The sequence below is a fragment of the Theobroma cacao genome, chromosome 1 (assembly GCF_053813885.1).
Source record: "Theobroma cacao isolate CCN51 chromosome 1, ASM5381388v1, whole genome shotgun sequence".
NCBI classification, from domain to species: domain Eukaryota; kingdom Viridiplantae; phylum Streptophyta; class Magnoliopsida; order Malvales; family Malvaceae; genus Theobroma; species Theobroma cacao.
In genome coordinates, this window is record NC_142639.1 from 9958845 (window position 1) to 9980727 (window position 21883).

Genomic DNA, 21883 nt, shown 5'->3' on the forward strand with positions numbered 1-21883 from the left:
AGATGAAGATATAATGTTTGTGGATGATAGTCAGACCATAATTGTTTCAATTTTGAATTTTTCTGAACCGAATCTAATTCTACATAGTTTATCGATAATCATTTCATTGCTACTATTTATCGGCCACTTGATCCTCGAGATATTAATTTTTTCAACATAAAAAATGAAAATGTGAGAAAACATTATCGATTCAAACTTTAGGATAAATATCTACCTCTTAATACTTAGATCCTACCACCGATTGATTTTAAATTACCTTCAAATTAATGATGTGGTAGCTTTAGTTTTTGAACTATATGTTAATTTTATATCTTGGTTTATGTAGCCTTTAGAATATTGTCATTTAAATTTTATTCAATTATTATTTTATTTCTAGCTAGTGATTGTTGTCTTAATTTTTTTTCTTACGAAATACAATGACAATCTTTTGTTTAATATTTTTTATACACTATTGTCAATTTAACAAGAGAATACGAACAAATTAATTATATATTAAGAAGCCATAATCGTAACTATATAATCATTAAAGCAATCATTATAGAATTTAAGACGGGTATAAATAAACAACAAAATTCCTTCAAAAGCGTTGCTGATGAAAGTATAACTCATAGCTTGCGACAATCTTGTTTGGACAAGCGATTTTCAAAAGTATAAGAGTTTAGCCTCACAATAAATTTGGCATGAATGATGATATAGTATATGGATTAAAATTAATAATAGTATATCATTTATATATGGAATGTCCATGTACAGATATATTTCATTCACATTACACTTCTTTCTGCTAACTTTTCACATCTATGAAAGAAAGGAAAAGGGTATCTTCGGATTTGAAAGAATATGTCATCAGGCAACCGACAGGCTAATTTCATTGCCTAGCTCGGTCAAAGTGAAGGCAAAATTATCGATTCAATAGCAATATGAGGCTTTCCTAGTGGATTATACCAATTGGATATCCATTTGGACTTTGAGGTCAATTTTGGTCAATTCGGTCCTCTGATTAGAATTTACGTCGAAGTGAAGAAAACATTCATGGTCATAATCATAATATGAGCAAAATGTTTTACACCAATTGAAGTTTTAGTGTCATGGTCTTTATGAAAAGTCATATGAATCTCATATCGAAGAGATATGTTCTTAATGGATAGAATCATAAATTTCACATCGAAGTGAAACTACTAACGATAAGTCAAAGGATAAGGTCGTATAAATCTTAAATTGATCATATACTAGAGTAATACTATAAGCATTTAACGATTCAAAAAAAAATATCAAGAGTTTAAAAATAAAAAAAATTATTTTGAGACATCTCAAAAAGAAAAGATAAAAAAATGGGATTGAAAGAGTATTAAAATCTCATAATTGGAAGAATATTTTGAGAAATATTTTCAACAAAACCATGTAATTAATTTTATATTAAAAATCTAATTAACACTAATTCTTAGTAAAATCTTAATAGACTTTTTCTAGGTAATGGACAGTTTTACTGTTACTCTAGGTCTTCTTATTCTTTTTGGAGGCAGGATATTGAGGATCTTAATAAACAAAAAAAAATTAAATCGGAATTTTCCTTGGAAATAATAAAATAAAATAAAGGCCTGTACGATTGACAAAGTCGAAGCACATGGAAAATTGAGTGGCAATTATTGTTGCCGACATGTTGCGGCCAAATCCAATTCAGTTTGGTGAATCAGCTGATGGACTCCAAAACTACTAAGTCAAACCAACCCTGATTCGGTTGATGTAAGACTAATCTCCAATTAAATAGTTTCTAGGCATGTACTCCTTCAATCTTATTTTTATTTGTTTTTTTTATATGAAGGAAAATTTTGTTAAATTAATTTAAAATAACATTCTAGACCGCTAGACACTTAAAGAGTCTGTAATTAATAAGTAAGAAATGTTTACAGGAAATACATCATAAACTTGTAATCCTATACTTAAATCCTCATTACAGTGACCATTTAATCGATATACTGATTGATTTCACGATGTATGTGAGATAAGTGGCATTCTCATTCCTTATTAAGTAACTGTCTAATTGATTGCAATAATTAGATATTTGACTGTAGGGCATTTTTTTTGTTATGTATTTTTTGCAATGTTTGAAGCGAATCTGTTTCTTCTTGTACTTTTTTTATAACTTTTAGACCAACATATCGTCAATCCATGATAAATTGCCCAGAGCTCTGTAGTAAGAGAGAATGAAATACCAATCTCATAGGTGAATCCTGTTAACCATGATCCAGAGCTGTCTCTAATAAGTCCACCTGTTGCTGCTAGTCCTGGTTGCTTTTTAGCACTTCCATTTACATTTAATTTCTTTTAGCTTCCTAAAATTATGTTTTTTTTAAAAAAAATTCAAATATCCAATATTCTTCTTTTTACGTTTTAAAATTATTGTTTTTTTTATTAGTTTTTTGACATTAAAAAGCATGAAGCATCATATTTATAATTTTTTAAATGTAAATATAAATATGCTAAAGTCAATTTTTTTCTGTTTTAAACTCTGTAAAAAAATCAAATAAAAACAAATAAAACAGATGAAGAGTGTATAATTTTATTTTATAATAAAATAATGTTTCCTTTAGTTCTTATTTTACTGTTTTTCAAATTAAATTTAAATCAGATTCGGTATTATGGTGTAAAGTGGCATTTGAGAGCATTTATTATTTCATATTAATAGTTAGTATTTACCATAAAGAAGGAAATTGAAAAGAGTTAGTCAATGCCTTGTGTCACATGCTTTTTCCAATAATAAACAAAATGCCTTGTGTTGCACATTTTTAATGTATTTATTGTGCGTGACCCAAAGAAATCTTGTTCACATTATAAGGAGTATTGGTTCTACAAGCAAAACTATCAAAATTTTAAGACTAGAAAAGTCCACTAATGGAATCACCAAAAATTCATCAAAATAATTTTAATAGTTAAACTTAATAATTCATAAATAACACAATAGACTAAGTTCATCTCATTCGCTGCATCTTTATATATATATATATATATATATTAGTGTGATAATAGTGCCTTATAAAGATTATTGAGATGTTTAAGGGATTTTGGAAAGACCTCGAACAAGTTAAAACATTCCAATTCTATCACTATTAAAAGACCAAAAAATTATTAAATATTGTATAATCTTATAAAACTTAATACAACAATATTACTTTTAATATATATGACTTTGAACCACCTAATGGAAAATATTGTTCTCTTATCTTATAAAGTTTATAATATTTTTTTCCCGATATTTAAGGTTTGAATATTTTAAATTAAAAGTTGAAGTTTGAATAATTGAATTGTTTTCTGAGAGACAGGGTGAATCGATTTCAAACCGTGTAATAAGAAAAGCACATATAACCAACAAATTGCCCTTTTTCTTTATGGCAAAAGCTAAACATCTGCAGGAACTATGGGATGTTTCATGTGAAAGTGTTAACCAACCGTGAGTAGTTACAGCCCAACCCTAAAACCAATCATTTATGACTGTTAGATGAACAACCAAGAAAACCAAACTTGTGTTGAGTTTAAAATGGGTTTGACTAGTAGATTTCACGTTCGGGAGCTTCCAATACTTGTGTCAGGGACAAGCCAACTGTGACCCATACACGAGTCGCAGCCCTCTTTTGATGTCATGTAAGAAATTCAATCAGTATGACGGATCAACCTTTTCTCCCTAAGACAGGACAAGAGGAAGAGTGTAGCAGGCGGCCATCAATAAGGATTCCACCCGGGTACCTTGATCTCGGCCCTGCACGACGCCAGTCCACCGCACATCTCATCACTAATGATGCCATTATCCCCATCATAACTACACCGAATTCTTCCTCCTATGTTAACCTCATTGCCAACTTGAACAAGAAGAGAAAAATCACTCGTCGCTCGTATTCTGCACCATCTGTTTTCACTGATGTTAGGGAAGCTTTTCAAGATTCCAGTGAGCAGAGGCCGTCGTCAAAATCAGCACCTTTCATTGTCCGCCAAGCCTTCGTTTGGCTGGTTTTATACATATTAACTGGTATTTTGATGTACATGGCTAGTGCAAGTTTCAAGGGCACCGAGACTTTCAAGCCTGTAGATGCCTTGTACTTCATTGTGGTTACTCTCTGCACGATTGGCTATGGGGATATTGTCCCGGACACAACCTTTACCAAGCTTTTCACCTGCTTCTTTATATTGATTGGTTTCGGATTCATTGATATTTTGCTAAACGGATTGGTTACTTACATTTGTGATAGACAAGAGGCAGTTCTGCTGAGCACAGTCGATGAGAATCGATTCAACACAATGGTTCAGACATACATGATAGATAAAGCAAAAGGAAGAATGAGAATAAGAATGAAAGTAGGCCTGGCTCTTGCAGTCGTCGTCATCTGCATCGCTATAGGGACCATAGCAGTGCATTTTCTGGAAAACTTGGACTGGGTTAATAGTTTTTATCTCTCTGTTACATCTGTGACCACCGTAGGTTATGGTGATTACGCTTTCAGAACAGTAACAGGGAGGTGTTTTGCAATCCTCTGGCTACTAGTAAGCACACTCGCTGTTGCCAGGGCATTCTTATACCTAACAGAGCTTAGGATTGACAGGAGGAATCGCAAAATTGCAAAGTGGGTTCTTCAGAAGAAGATGACACTGGGGGATTTGGTTGCAGCAGACCTTGACAATGATGGATCCATCAGGTACTAATGATCTCTTAACATTCATCTGCACTTTTGAACAATCTATTCTAGTTTTTTTAGGTAAATCCAGGATATATAGTTTTCCTTTAGGTTTTCATAGATTATTAATTCATCAGACAGGAAATAGGATGATATTACAAAGAATTGATCCAGCCCAGCGTAATGAACAAGAAAGAATTGGCTCCTTTATACCAGCAATCAAGGGTTTAATACTAAAAGGGAGCTAATTCAAAGTGCTACTCTGCATTTAGTTGTTTGGTTTAATTGATCTTTGACACGATGAAGGAGCTCTCAAGGCATCAGTCTTGAAAGTACATTGCATTTGTTGAGAATGTCCGCAGCAATTCTCCATTCTACAACAAGTTTAACATGAATGCATAGAAATGCTCGGAACAATGAGAGCTAAGACTTTCAGATAGGAGAAATCATAATTATTCTAAAAGACACGTTAACATGTTTAAGATGGCTTGAAGAATATGCAAACTATTACACAGTTATTCTTGTAGATATTTTGGGGGCAAAAGAAAGTAATTATATTGTTCTTCATTGACAATCTTAGAAAGAAACGATATAAAATCTATGTACATTGATGGTACACAGGTATATACCAAAAGAGCATACGAAAACATAAACAACTGACATTAGCTGCAAACTTCAACCAAACTCCAAACAGTCAAGTAATCCTTGCATATCATTCCTTTCCACTAGTTTTTCACCATAACCCAACAGACTCCCAAGGAACATATTTCAAATCTCTCCACCAACAAAGATCTAAGAAAATGATCAACAGTTTTATACCCTCCTTACTCATGAAGCATTTGAAAGATTAGTACAATACTTGGTCATACCTCTTTCAGAGACTGTTCCTAATAACAATGATGAAGCCTAATGATACATTGCTATCATCTGTGTGAGACTTGGAATTATCAGCCTACCAAGATAGGGTCCTATCAATTTGTCATTTGCAAAAGAAGCATATTTCAACGTGCAAGTAAAGAAGCATATCAGAATAAGAGAACTAGGGATTTTTTTCAAGTGTGACAATAAGAATCCTAAGTACCTTACGTACGGGGAAAAAAAATGATAACAAATATAAGAGAGAAATTGTTTATAATAAAAATTAGGAAACAAAAATAATTGTCCCAATGTACTTATTTGATTGATCAAAAAGCAAACCGATACTAAAGTTAATGAGTTAAATTCGAATGCAATAGTGCTTAAGTGAAAGAGTTCTAAAGTGATTGAAAAACGAGTAAACAGCTAAAAATTTTCATGAAAGCAGGCCATCTTATAATTTTTGGAGGGCTATACATGATTTACCCTTTAATTTAGGTTGTTGAACTAAACAACATTTATCATAAGCTTGGGATGGGGGGCTGCCAGCCGCACTCTACCTTTGCCACTTCTTATCAGCCAATATAGAATAAAATACAATATAAAGCACATTAAGTAATGCCATTAAATAAGAAGGGAGAAAAATTAAAATTCATGGTCATAAAGATTCCCTCAATTGCTGCCATGACAGTTTAGAATGAATGAAGTTCATATGTATAATGAACCAGCATGATTAATACCTCTTCTGATAATTGAAAGAGCAACAAAGATCAGCAGGAGCAAGACTAACATAAGGAGATATAGTGTTTATCTGGTCAAACTGTTGTTACTTGAATCAGATTGGAGGGAAAGGTCATGATCATAATCTAGGATGGGATCCATATAAAGCACAGGGCAGTGTGGTACTTAGCTTTTCATTAAGCGTCATTATTGTTGAGGACTTCACTTATTTTATATCCACAAATGTTCACAGTCAAATTTTCTACTGCAAGCTTGCAAAAGGTTGACGTTAGCAAGAAATCTGATAGCGCAACATGCGACTGCAGAAAAACCTGAATTTCTGCATATTTTCAACCCGTTAATAGCAAGGAATACATTTTATAGGAATGGAGGAAAAAGGCTGAGGAGTCCAAAGCCTAAACCTATGAAGAACAATGCAACCTTCTAGGCTTTTGCCAGGTTGATCCTTTGTTCTGTTTTAGCAGTGGGCTGATAAAAAATGGATCCAGAGATGTCAGAAGTCAGCAATTCTTATGCATACAATGGTACTTCATGCTTCCATGACATCTGGAAACTTATAACAATATTTGGCTACAAAGAGAGAGCGAGATAGATACATAGAGGCATGTGTCATATCTATAGAATTCTACTTCATGCTTCCATGGCATCTGGGAAATATATAACAATTTTGGCAAAAGAGATGTTGTAATTTTTTATGAAGGTAATAATAATAGGTCCTGATAATATTGTTGGATATTTGTAAGTTTTGAGCCTTTCAAAAGAAAATTTATTCCTAACATATTATTTGTGGAGTAAATCAGTACATTTGAGTTTTATTAAAGACCTGCAGAGACTCCAATGAACAGTAGACAGGAACAAAGCTGGAGTAAAGAGCATGCAGGAATGTTCTAACATATAAACCAGATTATTTTTAAGCAATTCCAATAGAAAAGACAGATAAAAAAAAAACATGGCTCAGATGCACACTATCCCCATTTAATTTTAAATCAATTGCCATAAGCTAACTATTGAAATGAATGATAACCAGGTCAGTGAGTTCAAACATTAGGAAAGTAACAATGATCTGGGAAGTTTCTAAATCACCATGAATTAGATAGCATTATCATGTTTACAATTTAATTCAATCAAACCAAGAAGGAAACAACCATCTCTTATCAGCTCTCCTTCCCTTGGTTTCTGTTTGAGGTGTCATATCTGTTCTGGCCACTTGGACATTTCTCTCATCTTGCTAACACATTAGCATTGTCAGGTTCCTAATTTACAACAATTTATTGGTAGTTACTAAATGTAAATCAAATAATTTTAATACTCTTATGGTTGCAGTAAATCTGAATTTGTAATCTACAAGCTCAAGGAGATGGGAAAGATAGCAGAGAAAGACATCCTGCAGATCTGCAACCAATTTGATGCACTAGACAATAGCAATTGTGGCAAAATTACAGTTGCTGATCTCATGGATAGTGATTGACTGTAATGTCATTTCCATATTTTAAAAGGGAAAAAGGCAGGAATCATTTCTTGATTGGATCTTGACATGGAGATGGCCTAATTGCCAATCTCTTCATACTGTACAGAAGCAGAACCACAAATAGTACATGATCATTTTTTCAACTTGTATAGAAGCAAGAAGTTAGTGCTACATCCTTCCTGTAGGTGGAATATTAGCTGAAAATTTAGTAATTTGAGCAATTCTTTGCAAGTGGTAACAAAGGGATCTTCAGTAGTTTTACTTCTATGTCATTTGTTATCCTTTGCTAATTCACAAAGAAGATGTCTAATTTCAATTGGTACTAGAGAAAGTATAAAATATTCGTTGCAGAAAAATTCATAAAGTAGGTCAACTTGATGATGAAACTGCAGTGATTCCATGGATTAATGTTACTCAGGTTTAAGAGTTCTTTTAGTTCTATATGTAATGTAAAGCAATGATTCACCAAAAGATGCTTCCTTGCACAAAATACAGGTAATAAAACCCAAAGGGATAATCACTTATATGACATCATCCACAGCAGAACTCAAACAACCCCAGCACACATGCTTGAAATCAGAAACATAAATGCAGCGGAACTCACCAAGAGATTTCTTCTGCTTGTCCCAAAATATTTACATCATGATCGTGAATAAAGAGTAGCCATTGACAACTTGTCCCAATTGTGTCTCAGTTTTAAGTAACTTTATGCTGATAGCCTCAGTTTTCTTTAGTAACTGCAATTTTAAATAGTCATAGCAGGTGTCAGCTAAAAGAGATTGTTTAGCTATAGGAAACAACAACTCAAACATAAATCAGAAAAGAAACAGTTATAATAGCTGAAATAAAATGAGAGATGAAATTATAGAAACTACAATGACCACTAAAGGTTTTCATTTTACTTTGATCACGGTTCCATGAGGAGCATTAATCACAAAATCTGAGGGCAGTAGAGAGGGAAGTCCTACTGCATGTGTGATAAGCTAAGCCTAGACAAAGTCCATGCAGCTTATGAAGCCTTTATTGTTACCAGTAGCCTAATGATCCTGAAGGTTGAACAATGAAAAGAGCACAGACCACTGAATTCTCTCTTCAGTAGCTGCTTCGGGGAGTTCAAGTCTTATTTAGCAACTCCATTTGGACAAAATTGAAGTAGAATTGAACTGCCAGCCTGGTTACCATTTTGTCCTTTCAGAAACACTTTTTAGGAACAAAAACATGGATATGGTGAATGAAGAGCTTCATGGATTTTATTTCCTGTTTCAGAAATATGTTGGCATAGGTTTGTCGTTGCAATTATACTCATATCTTTACTTTACATACCATCCAACTATATTCCCGTTGTGTTTTACAAGGTAATTTTGAAATTTTCTGATGATTTCTAAGTTGTCAACACAATGAGGTATTCCTATTATTGTGATTTCTAAGTTGGCAATAAAATATGTATTATCTTTTGTCTTTTAATCCTGATTCAGAAATTGACAAGAAAAGATTTTAGTTACTACAATCATTATGAAATGGTTTTCCACATATTCTACTGAGAAATAAGGTAACTACTTCAAATCCACTCTCAAAGACAATAAGAAAAACACTCCCCCACCACACCCCCCCCCCCCCCCCCAAAAAAAAAAAAGCATGGAGGAAAGATAATTCAGGCAAACAGATAATAGTTCAAATTCATTAGATTGCCAGATGGAAATGTCTAGTCCTAGTTGCCACTAATCTGATATGCCTGTTTCTATGAATTTTTTGGTTAGGACTGTTACATACACGTATGACCAACCCTCCTGAGAGTTTTCACATTTATATTGTCCCTTCCACAAACAATCAGAATTGTTATGCAGCCAGTGCAATTCATCTTTTGAACAGTTTGTTATTAGCAGACAAACTATCAGAACTGTATGCACCCAGCAGACATCATCATTTGAACATTTTTCTACTATCCTTAAATGAGGTTATTCATGCCAAAGCAGGAATCAATATGATTGCTGGAAACATTTCAAAATCATTTTGGCAACAATTTTCTCTGTCTCTTTTTTTTTTTAATTTTCTTTTTTGTGGACAATCACTAAAAATATATTAAGAGAAGGTTTTCACCTTTGAATTGGATATAAGAAAATAAATTTGTGTACAAAATGGTAAGTTCAGTAAGAAATCTTCATTTGATAAAATTTTAGTAAAACATCCCTCCAAAAGCTTTTAGTTTGTCCAAAAACAATCGTAAGATGGTTATTTTTAAGAACTTCAATTAAAAGAAGAATAAACTTTGATATTCTTTCCATAATTCTTTCAATATTATTGATGTTCTATAATTATGGGAATTTTCTATTTCTTTCTTGGATTGGGGTTAAGGTGCTTGCTGAGGTGGAAACTTTTATTAGGAGGACAAAGATTCAAGACAGATGATCTTCATCGATCAGTATATTTATTCACATAAGGAAGTCTGCATCATTTTAGATTTGATTTCCAAATTAGTGAAAAGTGCAATAATTAAAATAGCAAGTAACTTCATATACCATAATCAATCCAAATCAATGTAATTATGAATGTACCAACTGTAAGCATTTAACATGGTTGGAGGCGTAGAAGTATAAGTAGAGCAAATGTGGTTGAGTATGCTACTGAGTAGACCCGGCAATTTTGGACACGACACAAGAAAACACGAGTTAAACAGGTTTTGGGTTTACCCTTAACGTGTTTCGTGTCTGACACATTAAGACACAAAAATTTTCGTGTCTTAACGTGTCAGACAAGACAAACATGTTTAAAACACGTTTAAACACGTTTACTTAATCGTGTTATCGTGTTTAAACATGTATACGTGTTTAAATGTGTATACATGACACGTTTAATAACCTATTAAACATTAATAGTTAAAGACTATTTTAACCTTATATAAATAATTTTTAATAATTATTTGATGTGTATTTTAACCTTATATATGATAATGAATTTTATATATGTTATTTATATTAAATTTTATTATATTTGATGTTATTATTATTATTTTTTTGTTATAATTATTTTTATAATTATAGATTTTAAATTTAAATAATAAAATTATATTTAATTATAAATATTTTTATTTAATCGTGTTAAACGTGTTAATCGTATTAAACGTATTATTAATCGTGTCGTGTCGTATATTGACACATTTAATAAACGTGTATTTGATTCTTGGCCCACATGCTGCCATATCCTTATGTTGTATGCTGAGATTTTTATTTTTATTTCTTTCTACTGTAACTACTGTTTTATTTACTATGTGGTATGCTACAGAGACAAAGCCAACAATTAAACAAAAACTTTGTTGTATGGAAAGTTAAAATATTGGTACACAGAATGGTTTTGGTTTATATGAACTCCATCAGAGTTTGTTGCCAGAAAAAAACACGTTTTGAGCAGGGGAGAAAAAGATAAGTGGCTGAAAAATTTGTCATAGACCACAAACTAGTATTTTCTTATCTCTTTTGTTAAGCAATTGGAAGAGATGCCCATGGATACACTGGATTGGATTTTAGTCTAGACTGTAGGAACTCTCACATTTAAAAACACGTACCTGATCATTAGGTAAAGTGTTAAGGTCAAAAGCCATGGATATCTACATTCTGGGTAGTAGTTACCTTTCTCTTTGACAAAATTGAGATACCACGGGAAAATATTCAAAATGAAAATTGCTTTTTCTACAGCATTAGTCACTATATGGCTTTAAATGCAAACAGCATTCATTTCCAATATGACCACAACATAATTTGTACTTCCCGGCACAAGATGGATATTTGGGCTAGAGCCAATAAGCCCGTATTTAGAATAGAAAAAAAGGGAAAAAAAAATTCACTTTTTCCTGGCAAACAAACAATTTGGGGAAAGAGAAGAAACCCTAGAGGAAAAGGGAGAATTAAATTTTGGAAAAATAGTTTTTTAGACTTGAGATTAGGGTAAGATTAGTCTTAGAATCTTTTAGATTTAGTTATTTTAGCTTTGTAATATAACACCCATGAATTAGTTTAGTGTTCATAGACTTTCTGACAATACTGATGACATGACGGTTACCAATGGAAAGGTCTCATTGAGATCTTCCTATTAGGTTTTGTGGCCTCTCATTTAGGTTTACATTGGAGAAATCAATTTTTGAATATTATGAAAATAGATTTTTAACAGTTTTGAAACCTCAACTTTGAGTGGCAGCAAAACCACTTTCCGGTGATTCTTTTTGCCAATTCTTTGGTTCTTTTTGTAGTATGAAATGTGGTCTTTATTTTGGTTTCAATGCTCAGTTAGAGGCTTTATGTGCTAAGAGAATAGAGGCTTTAAAGACAGCCAAATGGCCATGAAACCCAGAAATTTTGGGCATATCAGTAATAATTTTGTAAATTTTGGGCATATCAGTAATAAAATGGGTGTTTGGCCACCTTGGTTTCTGACTTAAATTTGCGTGTTGAAGTATGACATGTAGCCTTCATTTTGGTATAATTTACACCTCTGGATTCAACCTAGGTTGTAAGTTATAAGCGTATAAAGTAGGCCAAAATCCAAACAGCCATGAAATCTGACATTTCGGCACTTCGACAAATTTTGCTTTTAATTATTGTTTACCAATATTTGATCTATTTTGCTAGAAACTTCAGAAAAAATATCTTTTTGAATAATTAAAAAAGAAATTTGTCAAAGTGCTTCTCCCACAGCTCATCACCAGGGGACAAATAGGAGGCTCCCTCAAATACTATTTGTCCCCTGGCAAATCAGATTGTGTCTCTCACTATAATTCAGACAAATGGCATCATCCAGATCAACCAAACAATCCCCAAGCTTGCTGGCTAACTCTCTCCCTAAAGACTATCCAATTTCTCTTTTTATGGTCATTTTTGGTTTGTGGGCACTGACTTGACTGTTGGAGTGGTCATGCTGGAGCAACCCCAGCGCCCATCATAGTCTTTTCCTAAATTGCAGGGCACTCTGTCCGACATCAGGTTGCAGCTTTGAGTTCATTTGTCAACACTAATAAATATTTTGTTATTTGTTTTTGTGGAAATAAAGCATATGATCTCCGCCTACAAAAAACTTCTAACTTTGGTGCCCCCCACACCCCCACCCCCCCCCCCCCCCCCCCCCCATCCTTTTCTTTTTTTTCAGGTAAAATCACAACACATGTTAAATTTCATCATCTTTGTCAAGTAACACCAAAGAAATGGAAGAAAGAGTGTACAATGTAAGGGTTCCACATTTGGCCTAGACAAGGTCACAGATGCAGTTGGTGCTTTTGTTGTCAGCAATAACTATAACTATCATAAAGCAAATGCTAACTTGCAATGTAGAAACTTTTACTTATATGAAATAATTTCTGCTAAAAAAATGCCCTCACCTGGTAGTAGGAACCTGACTGAGATATAGTGAAGCCTTAACTGATCTCTACCTTCGTCTGCCTCATATTTGTAATTCTGTGAAGATACAGGTTTGAGAAATGTAACAATGATCTATGGTATAAAATGTCTAAGCTGTTATTGTTGATTGTTTCAAAGTTGAAAAAGCAGAAAAGGGATTGAAGTTTCACCAATTTTTAAGTTAGTTAAAATGTTACCTCTGTCTTATGTCAAGGATACTCTCAAGAAGTTCCCTTGTTTGCTGCACCTTCAAATTTTTTGGCTTCTCATCGTCCAGTAACAATGTCGAAACATTCAATACTGTAACAAGTTCTTGTTCAATTTTCTTGAGCTGTTGTTCCAAATGCTTCAAGAAGTCCTCATAAGTTGATATTGCTGCCAAGCTACTATTTATAGTGTCTTCATTAAATGCACTGAAACTTGGAAATGCTTGATGTTCCTCTAGCTCCTCATTGGCAGGTTGCTCCACCGGATCATCTGTATGGAGCAGCAACTTTTGATCTTCACAGAGTGTTCGGGCATCATGAGCAATGTCCTTATTCTGAATTTTATCATTTGCAGTTCGCTCCTTTGGAGATACAATCCAAACTGGAGTAGAATCATCTTCTCTACCAATTTCTGTCTCTGACGCAATGTTCCCAATTAGTTGAGTTTCTTTGACAGTTATTGCCTGGAATCAAGGTGACTTGTTAATACAGCTCAAACCATTGAGCCCTTCAATAAGATCAACAAAAAGGAAACTCATAATTTATAGAGAATATTTTTAAAGAAAACAAACTATATTGTGGGTGACTGACTGCATTAACAGTGAATCAAAATCAGAAAATCACAGCCTTGAGCAGCAATTAATAATAGTTTATAAGTGGCAACTCCTGGTGGAAATGGAAACAAAAGCCATAAGAAAACAGCAACTTATGTTTACATACAAGATGTAAAGTATATGGATCTTTAAATAACATATACATATCAGCTAATAATATCTGGGAGTGCTTAGCATGGCTCCATAGGACAAGAGCAAACTACTTCTGAAACTACCAAATTTTTGTTTTGCAGAATACAGGTAAAATGAAGTGTTTATCTTACATAACACTTCCAACCATTGACCATTAGCTGTTCATTTATGTAACAGAAAGAACTAAGAAGAAGTGAACATTTCAGACAGCATGTAACCAGAAAGAGATGAGAAAGTATCTTTAGAATTTTTGTAAATTTAGAATTTGCATTTTATGTTTGGGTAAGTGGTACACATCCCATAGTCACCAGCACCCACCAATACCAGCATCATTTTCCAATTACCACTTGAGTTTTGCATAAAACAGTAGCATAAGCAGCATCAGAATATCATGGCTTATTTGGACTATATGGTACACTAAAAATTTGAGGAATCCATCAAAAAATAAAAAACAATTGTGGGCTTGAATTTCAATGACTGTAATCATAAATATGCAAGTCATGCATTTAAATTACGTGGAACTAGATAAGTAAAACAGTCAGACTAACAAAGAAAAGACAGATTGGTAACCATCATTTGAGCTCCTCAAGCAGATTCAATATCCCCTTTATGTGGAAATGCTATCCATGATGCAATAAGATTTATGATACAAATTTGATATTATTAAGTATTAAGGGGGGAGAACATTAATCCCACATTGGTTCAAGTTTTAAGTAATCTACAGTTTCTTGAAATATATTACAGTATCACCCTACTACTCAGAGGAAAAGAACAAAATTGTAATTAACTGATTTTAAACATTTCAACCCAAAGTTTCTATTGATCAGAAAATAGCAATATCAAATTTGGGAAGATAAAACAACTATTAAAACCATAAATAAAAATGGAAGCTTTCAAGACACTTTGATGTTTTACTACACACAGTTAAAAAAATATATTTAAGGATAATTTCACTGAATTCTTGCAAGTGAAAAATAGAAATTATGGTTGTTCAACATAATGGATAAACAGAAACTCCATGCACCGTATCATTTATAAAGTTTGCACGTGACGCATAGCAACTGTCATGAAATTAGTTAATGGAATGCCTTATTTTAAGCTTTTCACAATAATAATGCATTTATTGCTGATACTGTCTAAACTCATCAGTTAATACTTTTTATCTTTTAAATGTTAGTTTGAATTCTTTGTTCTTTATATTAGCAAGAATATTATCAAGTACAATCTCATTATACCTCATTAAACTTTGTAGAAAGCTTATCCAATAACTCAATCCGACTCTTAGACTTTTCCAACGCTTGCAGAACCTTCTTCTTCTGAAAAAGCAGGTCCCTTGCCTCATTTTCGCTTCCCCTCTGAATACTAACAGCAGCCTGGCGCCGAAGCTTTTCAGCTGCCTCTGATAACCGCAAAAACCTCAATCTAGCATTGCTAGCTGAATCAACAAAGACATAGTAACTTCAAATTTTCTTACATTCATTCTTCACCAATCAAATTAATCCCAATTACAACCAGTTACAAAAGTTATTCCAATATGATCCCAGGAATCCCTTAAATTGTTTTCAGCCCGTGAGAAATTGCATTTATTTAGTTTGTCGACTAATGTTCAAACACCAACTATCAAAGTCAAAATGCTCTAAATTGAAATGGGTATAGAGTTATGAATCTAATAATGTAAAAGGGGAAATGGGTAATGGTGGTTTCGATGAAAAATGGTAAGAAGAGTGGACAGCAGTAGTTACCTTTGGTTCGGGTCGTCTCAGCTTCGGCATGTAGTTGGTCAAGCTGGTAACGAAGCTGCTCTGTGTTGATTTTGGAAGTTGAAGCCAAGCATGTGGGCCTCAGCAGGGGCCTGTAACCTACTACAACCATTGCTGCACATTTCGTCATCGCCTTGGCTGCTTCTTCGTCTCAACTTTCACTCCCTACCATAAAACATTGAAATAATATGTTTAAAAAAGAGATAAGGGATTAGTCCCCTGTCCTATAATCTTTTATTGGTCTTTTTTAAGAAGAAAGCATTGATTTTTTTTAATATCTCTTATATTAAAAATTTTAATTTTTTAATATCGATGTTCAATCATTTTTCATATAAAAAGTTAGATAAATTATAATATGATTAATATAGAAAATAGAAAAATTAAAAGGTTAAATATGATTTTGAGATTTTTTTTTAAATTTATCATTAATGTCAATTTTAGACTAATGCACTTTCCATTACAAATTGAACCATTCATCCAAAATATTTTTTAAAATGCTTATAAAGTAATATTATCTTTTATTTAAAAAATTGAATTCGGATTTCTTCTCTCAAATAAAAAAAACTTACAATACTCTTAATTTTTTTGTTTTATGTAATTATTTATAATTTCATTTACTTTTTAGTTAAAACTATCAAGCAAAAATACTAATAAAAAATATGATAAATATGATTAATTTAAAAGTATTTTTTTCCCCTTAGTGTCATGTCATTATTTTGTCAAGTCAATACGAAATACCGTAGGCTACTTGATCAATAATCAACCTCTTCTGGCAAAGTAAAACATTCTGTAATTTTTGTGAGGAAAATGGGCCGGTTTATAGGAAGAAGGCCCAAAGCCGCTCAACATTATTTTGGGCCAAAATTGAATAAAACAACGCATCAGCCTTGTTGGATGGGCCACCATCACTCACCCATTATTGCTAATTCTGTTCCACTTTTTCTTGGGCTACATTAATTTTGTTTTACCTTTTTTCTTTATTTGGGAACAAGTAATTCAATCCCAACTTTTAAATATTGGAATTGTATTTAGACAATGAACTAATCTTTTGTCCACTTCTCTAGCTGCCTTAATCAAGGATTTCCATGAATTAAATATTACTATTCAAGTTACATTGAGATATTTTTTTCCGTATTTTTTTAAAGTGATTAATCTTTTACTAATTATTGAGTTATCTTGATGTGTTTCATGCTATTTCCGATATCCATTTCTCTTTTTAAATATCTTTGGTTAGAACCCCCTTATATTGTATCAAAGCATAACATTCCACGTGTAAGATAAATTAATAATCTCATATATAAAGATCACTTACACAACTGTCATATGATAAATTATTCCATAAACACCAAAGTGACATGCCAAATGAAATTTTAATGACATGTTATATTGAGTGAACTTATCCTTATAACAAATACCCACATATTAGTTCATGTATCCTCATAGTTCAATTTATGAGATGAATTACTCATTTTATAAGTTAAGAACATAATCATGTATCGGTTTCTATATTTTATCAATATCCATTTTATTTTATATAAAACTTTGATTTGGAACTATTTAAAAATAATTCTTTCATGCAATATAAGGTTCTCATAATTACAACTTTTTATAATATTTTGTGCAAAACATACGATATTCCATAAATTTTATTTCAATCAATCGATATTTATAAGTTCTTTTGAAAATCAAGAATGTCTTTTTTAAATAATTAAAACTTAAATACAAAGATATATCTTTACACAGACCAACTTTGTTGCTTACAAAGGCATACAACTACACTATTAGTACCCATCGAAGACCTCTTGTCCTCTGTACAAAAATTGCTTGACTTATCTCTTAAGCACTCATCCATCGATCCTGCAGCTGCAAGTTCTGCATTTGTAACCTTGAGCAAGCTCTAAGCCTGTTATAAAGCTTATGGCATTTAGCGCCAGCCTTTAACAAATCAAACATGACTTTTCCTCTCTTCCTCTAGAGCTTAAAGCAGCATATATTCAAGCCAACTTCAAGTGTATCAAAAGCCCACTCATCTTGCAATACTCCAAGAACAGGTATTCACCAAAATATCAATATTGATTTCTCACCTTAAGGTATATTAAATATTACAAAGTCGACCCAACCATCATGGGGGCATATATATTCCTAGTATGAACAATTTTTAACTTTTAACTTATTGCCTTGTAGAAGAACTCATCAAAGACAACAACTAGGCATCAAACATATCTTACTCAAGCAACCTCAAGAAAATTGCTAAAAAAAGGGGTTAATTACTCATTTTGGGATCTAATAAGTAACAAAACCTTCATTTTACTATTCAACATGTTATTTTATTTATTTTAAATAGGATGTAACATTCTTTATTTGGTAATTGTTATCCTTAGGTGGCTTCTGGAAAACATTAACACCCAGATTAAGATTATGAAAACGTGAAGCCATCCAATCAATCATTTCCAAAAAAAACAGTCATAATGCAAATGGACAAGCTTGCAGACCCCAATCTCTTTGTGGAAGCAGCTCTGGATCCCGCAATTAATGTTTTGCACTGCCACACTTTAGGACAAGACTCAAGAATGACCCTTTGGAAACAAACCCTTGCATTTGTAGTTACTAAATGTGGAAACAAAAGGAGAGAAAGAAATACCCAAACATATAAACAAAACTATAAGTGTTGTAGTCATGGAGTCTTGACCCACCAAAGGCTTCTTTTCAGCTTTTTTTTTTTTTCTTTTTTGTATTTTCTTTCACTTATCAATCAGACCTATACCTAATTCAAGCTCAAACCTCCAATGTTGGCATATGCTATTCCTTTCGATGCATGTATCTCTGCAGATTTGGTAGCCAGAGGCCATCAAGATTTGGGTCCACATAAAAGAACCCCCTCAAGAGGGTTTGAGCCCATCATTTGATGTAATAATAACACTCAACAGCAACTGTCATTTTCTGAGACTCGTATACAACTATAACTGTAATGGTGACAAATTTCCCATCAAAGACTTGCCCACCTATACTCAAAATCACAAATGTGATTTGGACAACCTCCTAATTCATGATGATTTATGCCATAATCATTAAGTTTTGTTCCATCTCTTTTCTTGACCAAGTTTTAATTTTTGACATACATGCAAAATGTATCAAGAGGTGAAAATTCCAATTAATAGAGTAAATAAATTATATGAGAAATCATGCTAAAGGAAAAAGGATTAATCTCAATATCTCATTTATTTTTTGAATGAAGAGAAAAGAACATTTTCTCCTACCCAGAGGTGTCCAAGCCGGGCTACATACCCAAGCCTATTATTTTATTATTTAATAATATTTATTTATTTATTTTTAATTTTAAAAATATTAATATAAAATAGTATTTTATTATTTTAACAAATATATGTAAATGGACGGATCGAGCTGACTCAAGCTTAACATATAAAAAGGAAGGCTCGATAGCTCGATCAGAAAGCAACTCGAACCCGACCCACGAACATCTTTATTAAAATACACTTTTTATTAGCACTTTCCTAAACTCTGTTTATTTGTAAGGGATTTATCATGTTCTGTCACTTATATGAGAATATTTTAATGGAAAATTAATAGAGGTCTAGAGAAATCCATGCCTTCATCTCCTGTTCTTTTTTACGACAATACATATACCTATACAATATAATACTAATAATTTTTTTAGTACAGGGGGGAGTGTTTTAACTCCAACCTAGGATGTCTGTTCCACCCCTAACTTGCCTTTACCACATGAGCTAATAAATAAAATAAATGAACTTATAACGAATGATCATTCTACACATTGATTGGTTCTAAGAAGGTGAGAAATGGGGTTACCATGACATTTAACTTTATTTGACTAATTTCATAAGTATATAATTTGATAAAAAAAAATTGGGAAAATTCCTCTTATATGACTTCCTTTGTTAGTTGTTTTGGGCAAAAGATTTCTTTTTTCCAAATTTTAATAATATGGTAAATAATTTTCAAATTAATGAAAAACACATGAACTCGTACGTGTTCAGTGTGATCAATTTTAATTGTACTATATCTTGATTTGTCAATCTTATAAATGGTGTGATAGGAAAGATTCATGTAATAATTTTTTCACGTAATTATCTCATATACCATAGTTACACATCTCGCAGAAGAAATATTTAATGAGTAAATCAAAGGGTAAGTTACTCAATTAGTCACCACTCACCAATAAAAAACAAGTAAAAAAAGCATAAATCAAACGAAACTTGATCAAATCTTTAGTTGCACAGATTGAAACCAAGTCAAGCTGTACCTTTCTCTTCTCTTCGAAGAGCAAAATTAAACTATACTTTAGAATTAGACTGTTATTCCTAAAATAAGATAATTAATTTGACAATGTCAGGATCTCTCTTTCTTTCTTCCAATATTCCTGAACTGAATTAAATATTCCATATGGTGTGCAGTGAAACAGCTCCCTTTTGAAAAACATCTTAAGAAATCTCTTAAGTGAAATTTGACCGTTGTTACCTCCAATGTCTGGGCATAAATAAACCATGAACCAGTCAACTCACCAAGTTGTTGCATTTGGTGAGTCACTATATATAAAATACAATAATCTGCAGAAATGTCACTATCTCTCCTTTCATCCTCTTGATGAGAAAAGAATAATATCTTCATTGCATTGGTGGAGCAGATGATTGAACGAAACATATTGGAAAAAGCTTTGGGTTGAATAAATTCTCCCTCTTTGCCTAAACTACACTTTAGTGGTTGAAAGAGGCAGTCAAGAATGGTTCAAAACATGGAAAATTTCACATTTGAAATTGAACTTTACATAAAATCAACTGCATGCAAACTTGACATGGACATAAATCAATAAGAAAAGAGAACAAATGGAATTTTTCAATGAGAAATTACAATCATGCACAAGAATATGTACAAAATGATATTCTGCAACAGAGATGGGTGACAATATATATGTATTTGTGTGTGTGTAAATATATATATATATATATATATGTAATGATTAGATGAGCTAATTAATACGATTGATTTCTTAACTAGTGAAGTCATATTTTCTATTTTCATTCTAGTTAGTACAAGAGAAAGAGCATATATATATACTGAATTTAGGATTTCTAACTACTCCTTAATTAAACCATATTTACTTGACTAATTAACCTAGATATGATATCCCAGTCCAAGTTTGGTTTTTTTTTGTACTTTAATATGCTAATGGGCCTAATTATCAGTCGACCTAATTAGTTATTAAAGGTTTAGCTTAACTTAAGTATAAAAACTTATTCTACTCGATGTTTTATGGTTAGAAAACACTCAAAAAGGAAGTTGGAATGTTAGGTGCATGTATTCCTTCACTGAGTGAGAAATGAACTGAAATTCTCCTTTCTCAAAATAAAGAAAGTGCGTGTTTGTGTGTGTGACGACTGCTAGAGTGTTTGGGGGTTGGATTTCATCCTTTCCCGATTGTTGTTTTTTTTTTTTTTTTTGGTATAAAAGGACACTAAGATTTAGGGGTGTTTTCACGTTTGCATGCCTCAGTTACATTTTTCATTGTACTGTTAAAAAGAGACATCCGATAGCGAACAGTCAAGAGAAGCCTTGAACAACCAAAGTGATACCAAAAAATATCTTTGATTATAAAGAGTTTATTGACTTTAGAATCACTCCAATCTATTTTGTGGGTTGATTTTTACAAAAAGAAAAAGTTTCTATAAGGATAAATTTTTTTGTCCAAAAGTTCTCTCATGCCGTTTGTCTCGTTAAGCTCTTGCACTTAATATATGGACAGAAATTAGTGAATTGCAAAATCATTATTTATGATAACAATTTTCGAGAAAACGTGGTTTTTGCGTATCATTGAAAGTAGAAACATGAAATTATCATTATATAAGAAGAAGTACAACAATTTTCCTTGTGTGTGCTGTGTGCTGTGTGCAATATAAATCTCCCATTCTCAACGGCTAAAAATATAGAACAATGTCACATATACATGCATCACATGTTTCTGCACGGAAAGGGAGAGAGAGAGACAGAGAGAGAGTCCGCATATATGCGGCTGTAATTGCAAGGTT

At 32.5% G+C, this 21883-nt stretch overlaps 2 protein-coding genes across 10 annotated transcripts; one reads left to right on the plus strand and one right to left on the minus strand.

Moving 5' to 3' along the window:
* Window positions 1-3531: 3531 nt before the first annotated feature.
* LOC18612171 (two pore potassium channel c-like) lies at window positions 3532-13279 on the plus strand. Of its 3 annotated transcripts, none has more exons than XM_088807489.1 (2): window positions 3532-4685; window positions 8762-9003. In XM_088807489.1, the coding sequence occupies exons 1-2, from the start codon at window positions 3658-3660 to the stop codon at window positions 8790-8792; spliced, it is 1059 nt and encodes a 352-aa protein (XP_088663615.1). In that variant the 5' UTR covers window positions 3532-3657; the 3' UTR covers window positions 8793-9003. The 3 variants fall into 3 exon arrangements, with proteins under 3 accessions (XP_088663615.1, XP_017985465.2, XP_007048869.3); XM_018129976.2 differs by lacking the exon at window positions 8762-9003 and adding an exon at window positions 12862-13279 and having other exon boundaries at window positions 3535-4685; XM_007048807.3 differs by lacking the exon at window positions 8762-9003 and adding an exon at window positions 7584-7983 and having other exon boundaries at window positions 3540-4685.
* On the minus strand, window positions 4849-16029 carry LOC18612172 (forkhead-associated domain protein). Of its 7 annotated transcripts, none has more exons than XR_001930056.2 (7): window positions 15804-16029; window positions 15297-15496; window positions 13307-13779; window positions 13091-13166; window positions 8333-8465; window positions 5534-5632; window positions 4849-5038 (listed from the first exon to the last, which is right to left on the minus strand). XR_001930056.2 is itself a non-coding variant. In XM_018129977.2 (5 exons), exons 1-4 carry the CDS (start codon window positions 15949-15951, stop codon window positions 13127-13129), a joined length of 861 nt encoding a protein of 286 aa, XP_017985466.2. In that variant the 5' UTR covers window positions 15952-16029; the 3' UTR covers window positions 8190-8465; window positions 13091-13126. The 7 variants fall into 7 exon arrangements, 1 of the variants encoding a protein (XP_017985466.2); XR_016027104.1 differs by lacking the exon at window positions 4849-5038 and adding an exon at window positions 5345-5456; XR_001930055.2 differs by lacking the exon at window positions 5534-5632.
* Window positions 16030-21883: the final 5854 nt, after the last annotated feature.

Bases quoted from the DNA above. Each gene is read 5' to 3' on its own strand.
- LOC18612171 (XM_007048807.3), top strand. From the start codon at position 3,658: ATGACGGATCAACCTTTTCTCCCTAAGACAGGACAAGAGGAAGAGTGT. The intron at 4,686-7,583 runs GTACTAATGATC...TTATGGTTGCAG, and splicing joins GACAATGATGGATCCATCAG to TAAATCTGAATTTGTAATCT.
- LOC18612172 (XM_018129977.2), bottom strand. From the start codon at position 15,951: ATGACGAAATGTGCAGCAATGGTTGTAGTAGGTTACAGGCCCCTGCTG. The intron at 15,497-15,803 runs GTAACTACTGCT...TTGTTGATTCAG, and splicing joins TGAGACGACCCGAACCAAAG to CTAGCAATGCTAGATTGAGG. The intron at 13,167-13,306 runs GTAACATTTTAA...GTATCTTCACAG, and splicing joins ATCCTTGACATAAGACAGAG to AATTACAAATATGAGGCAGA.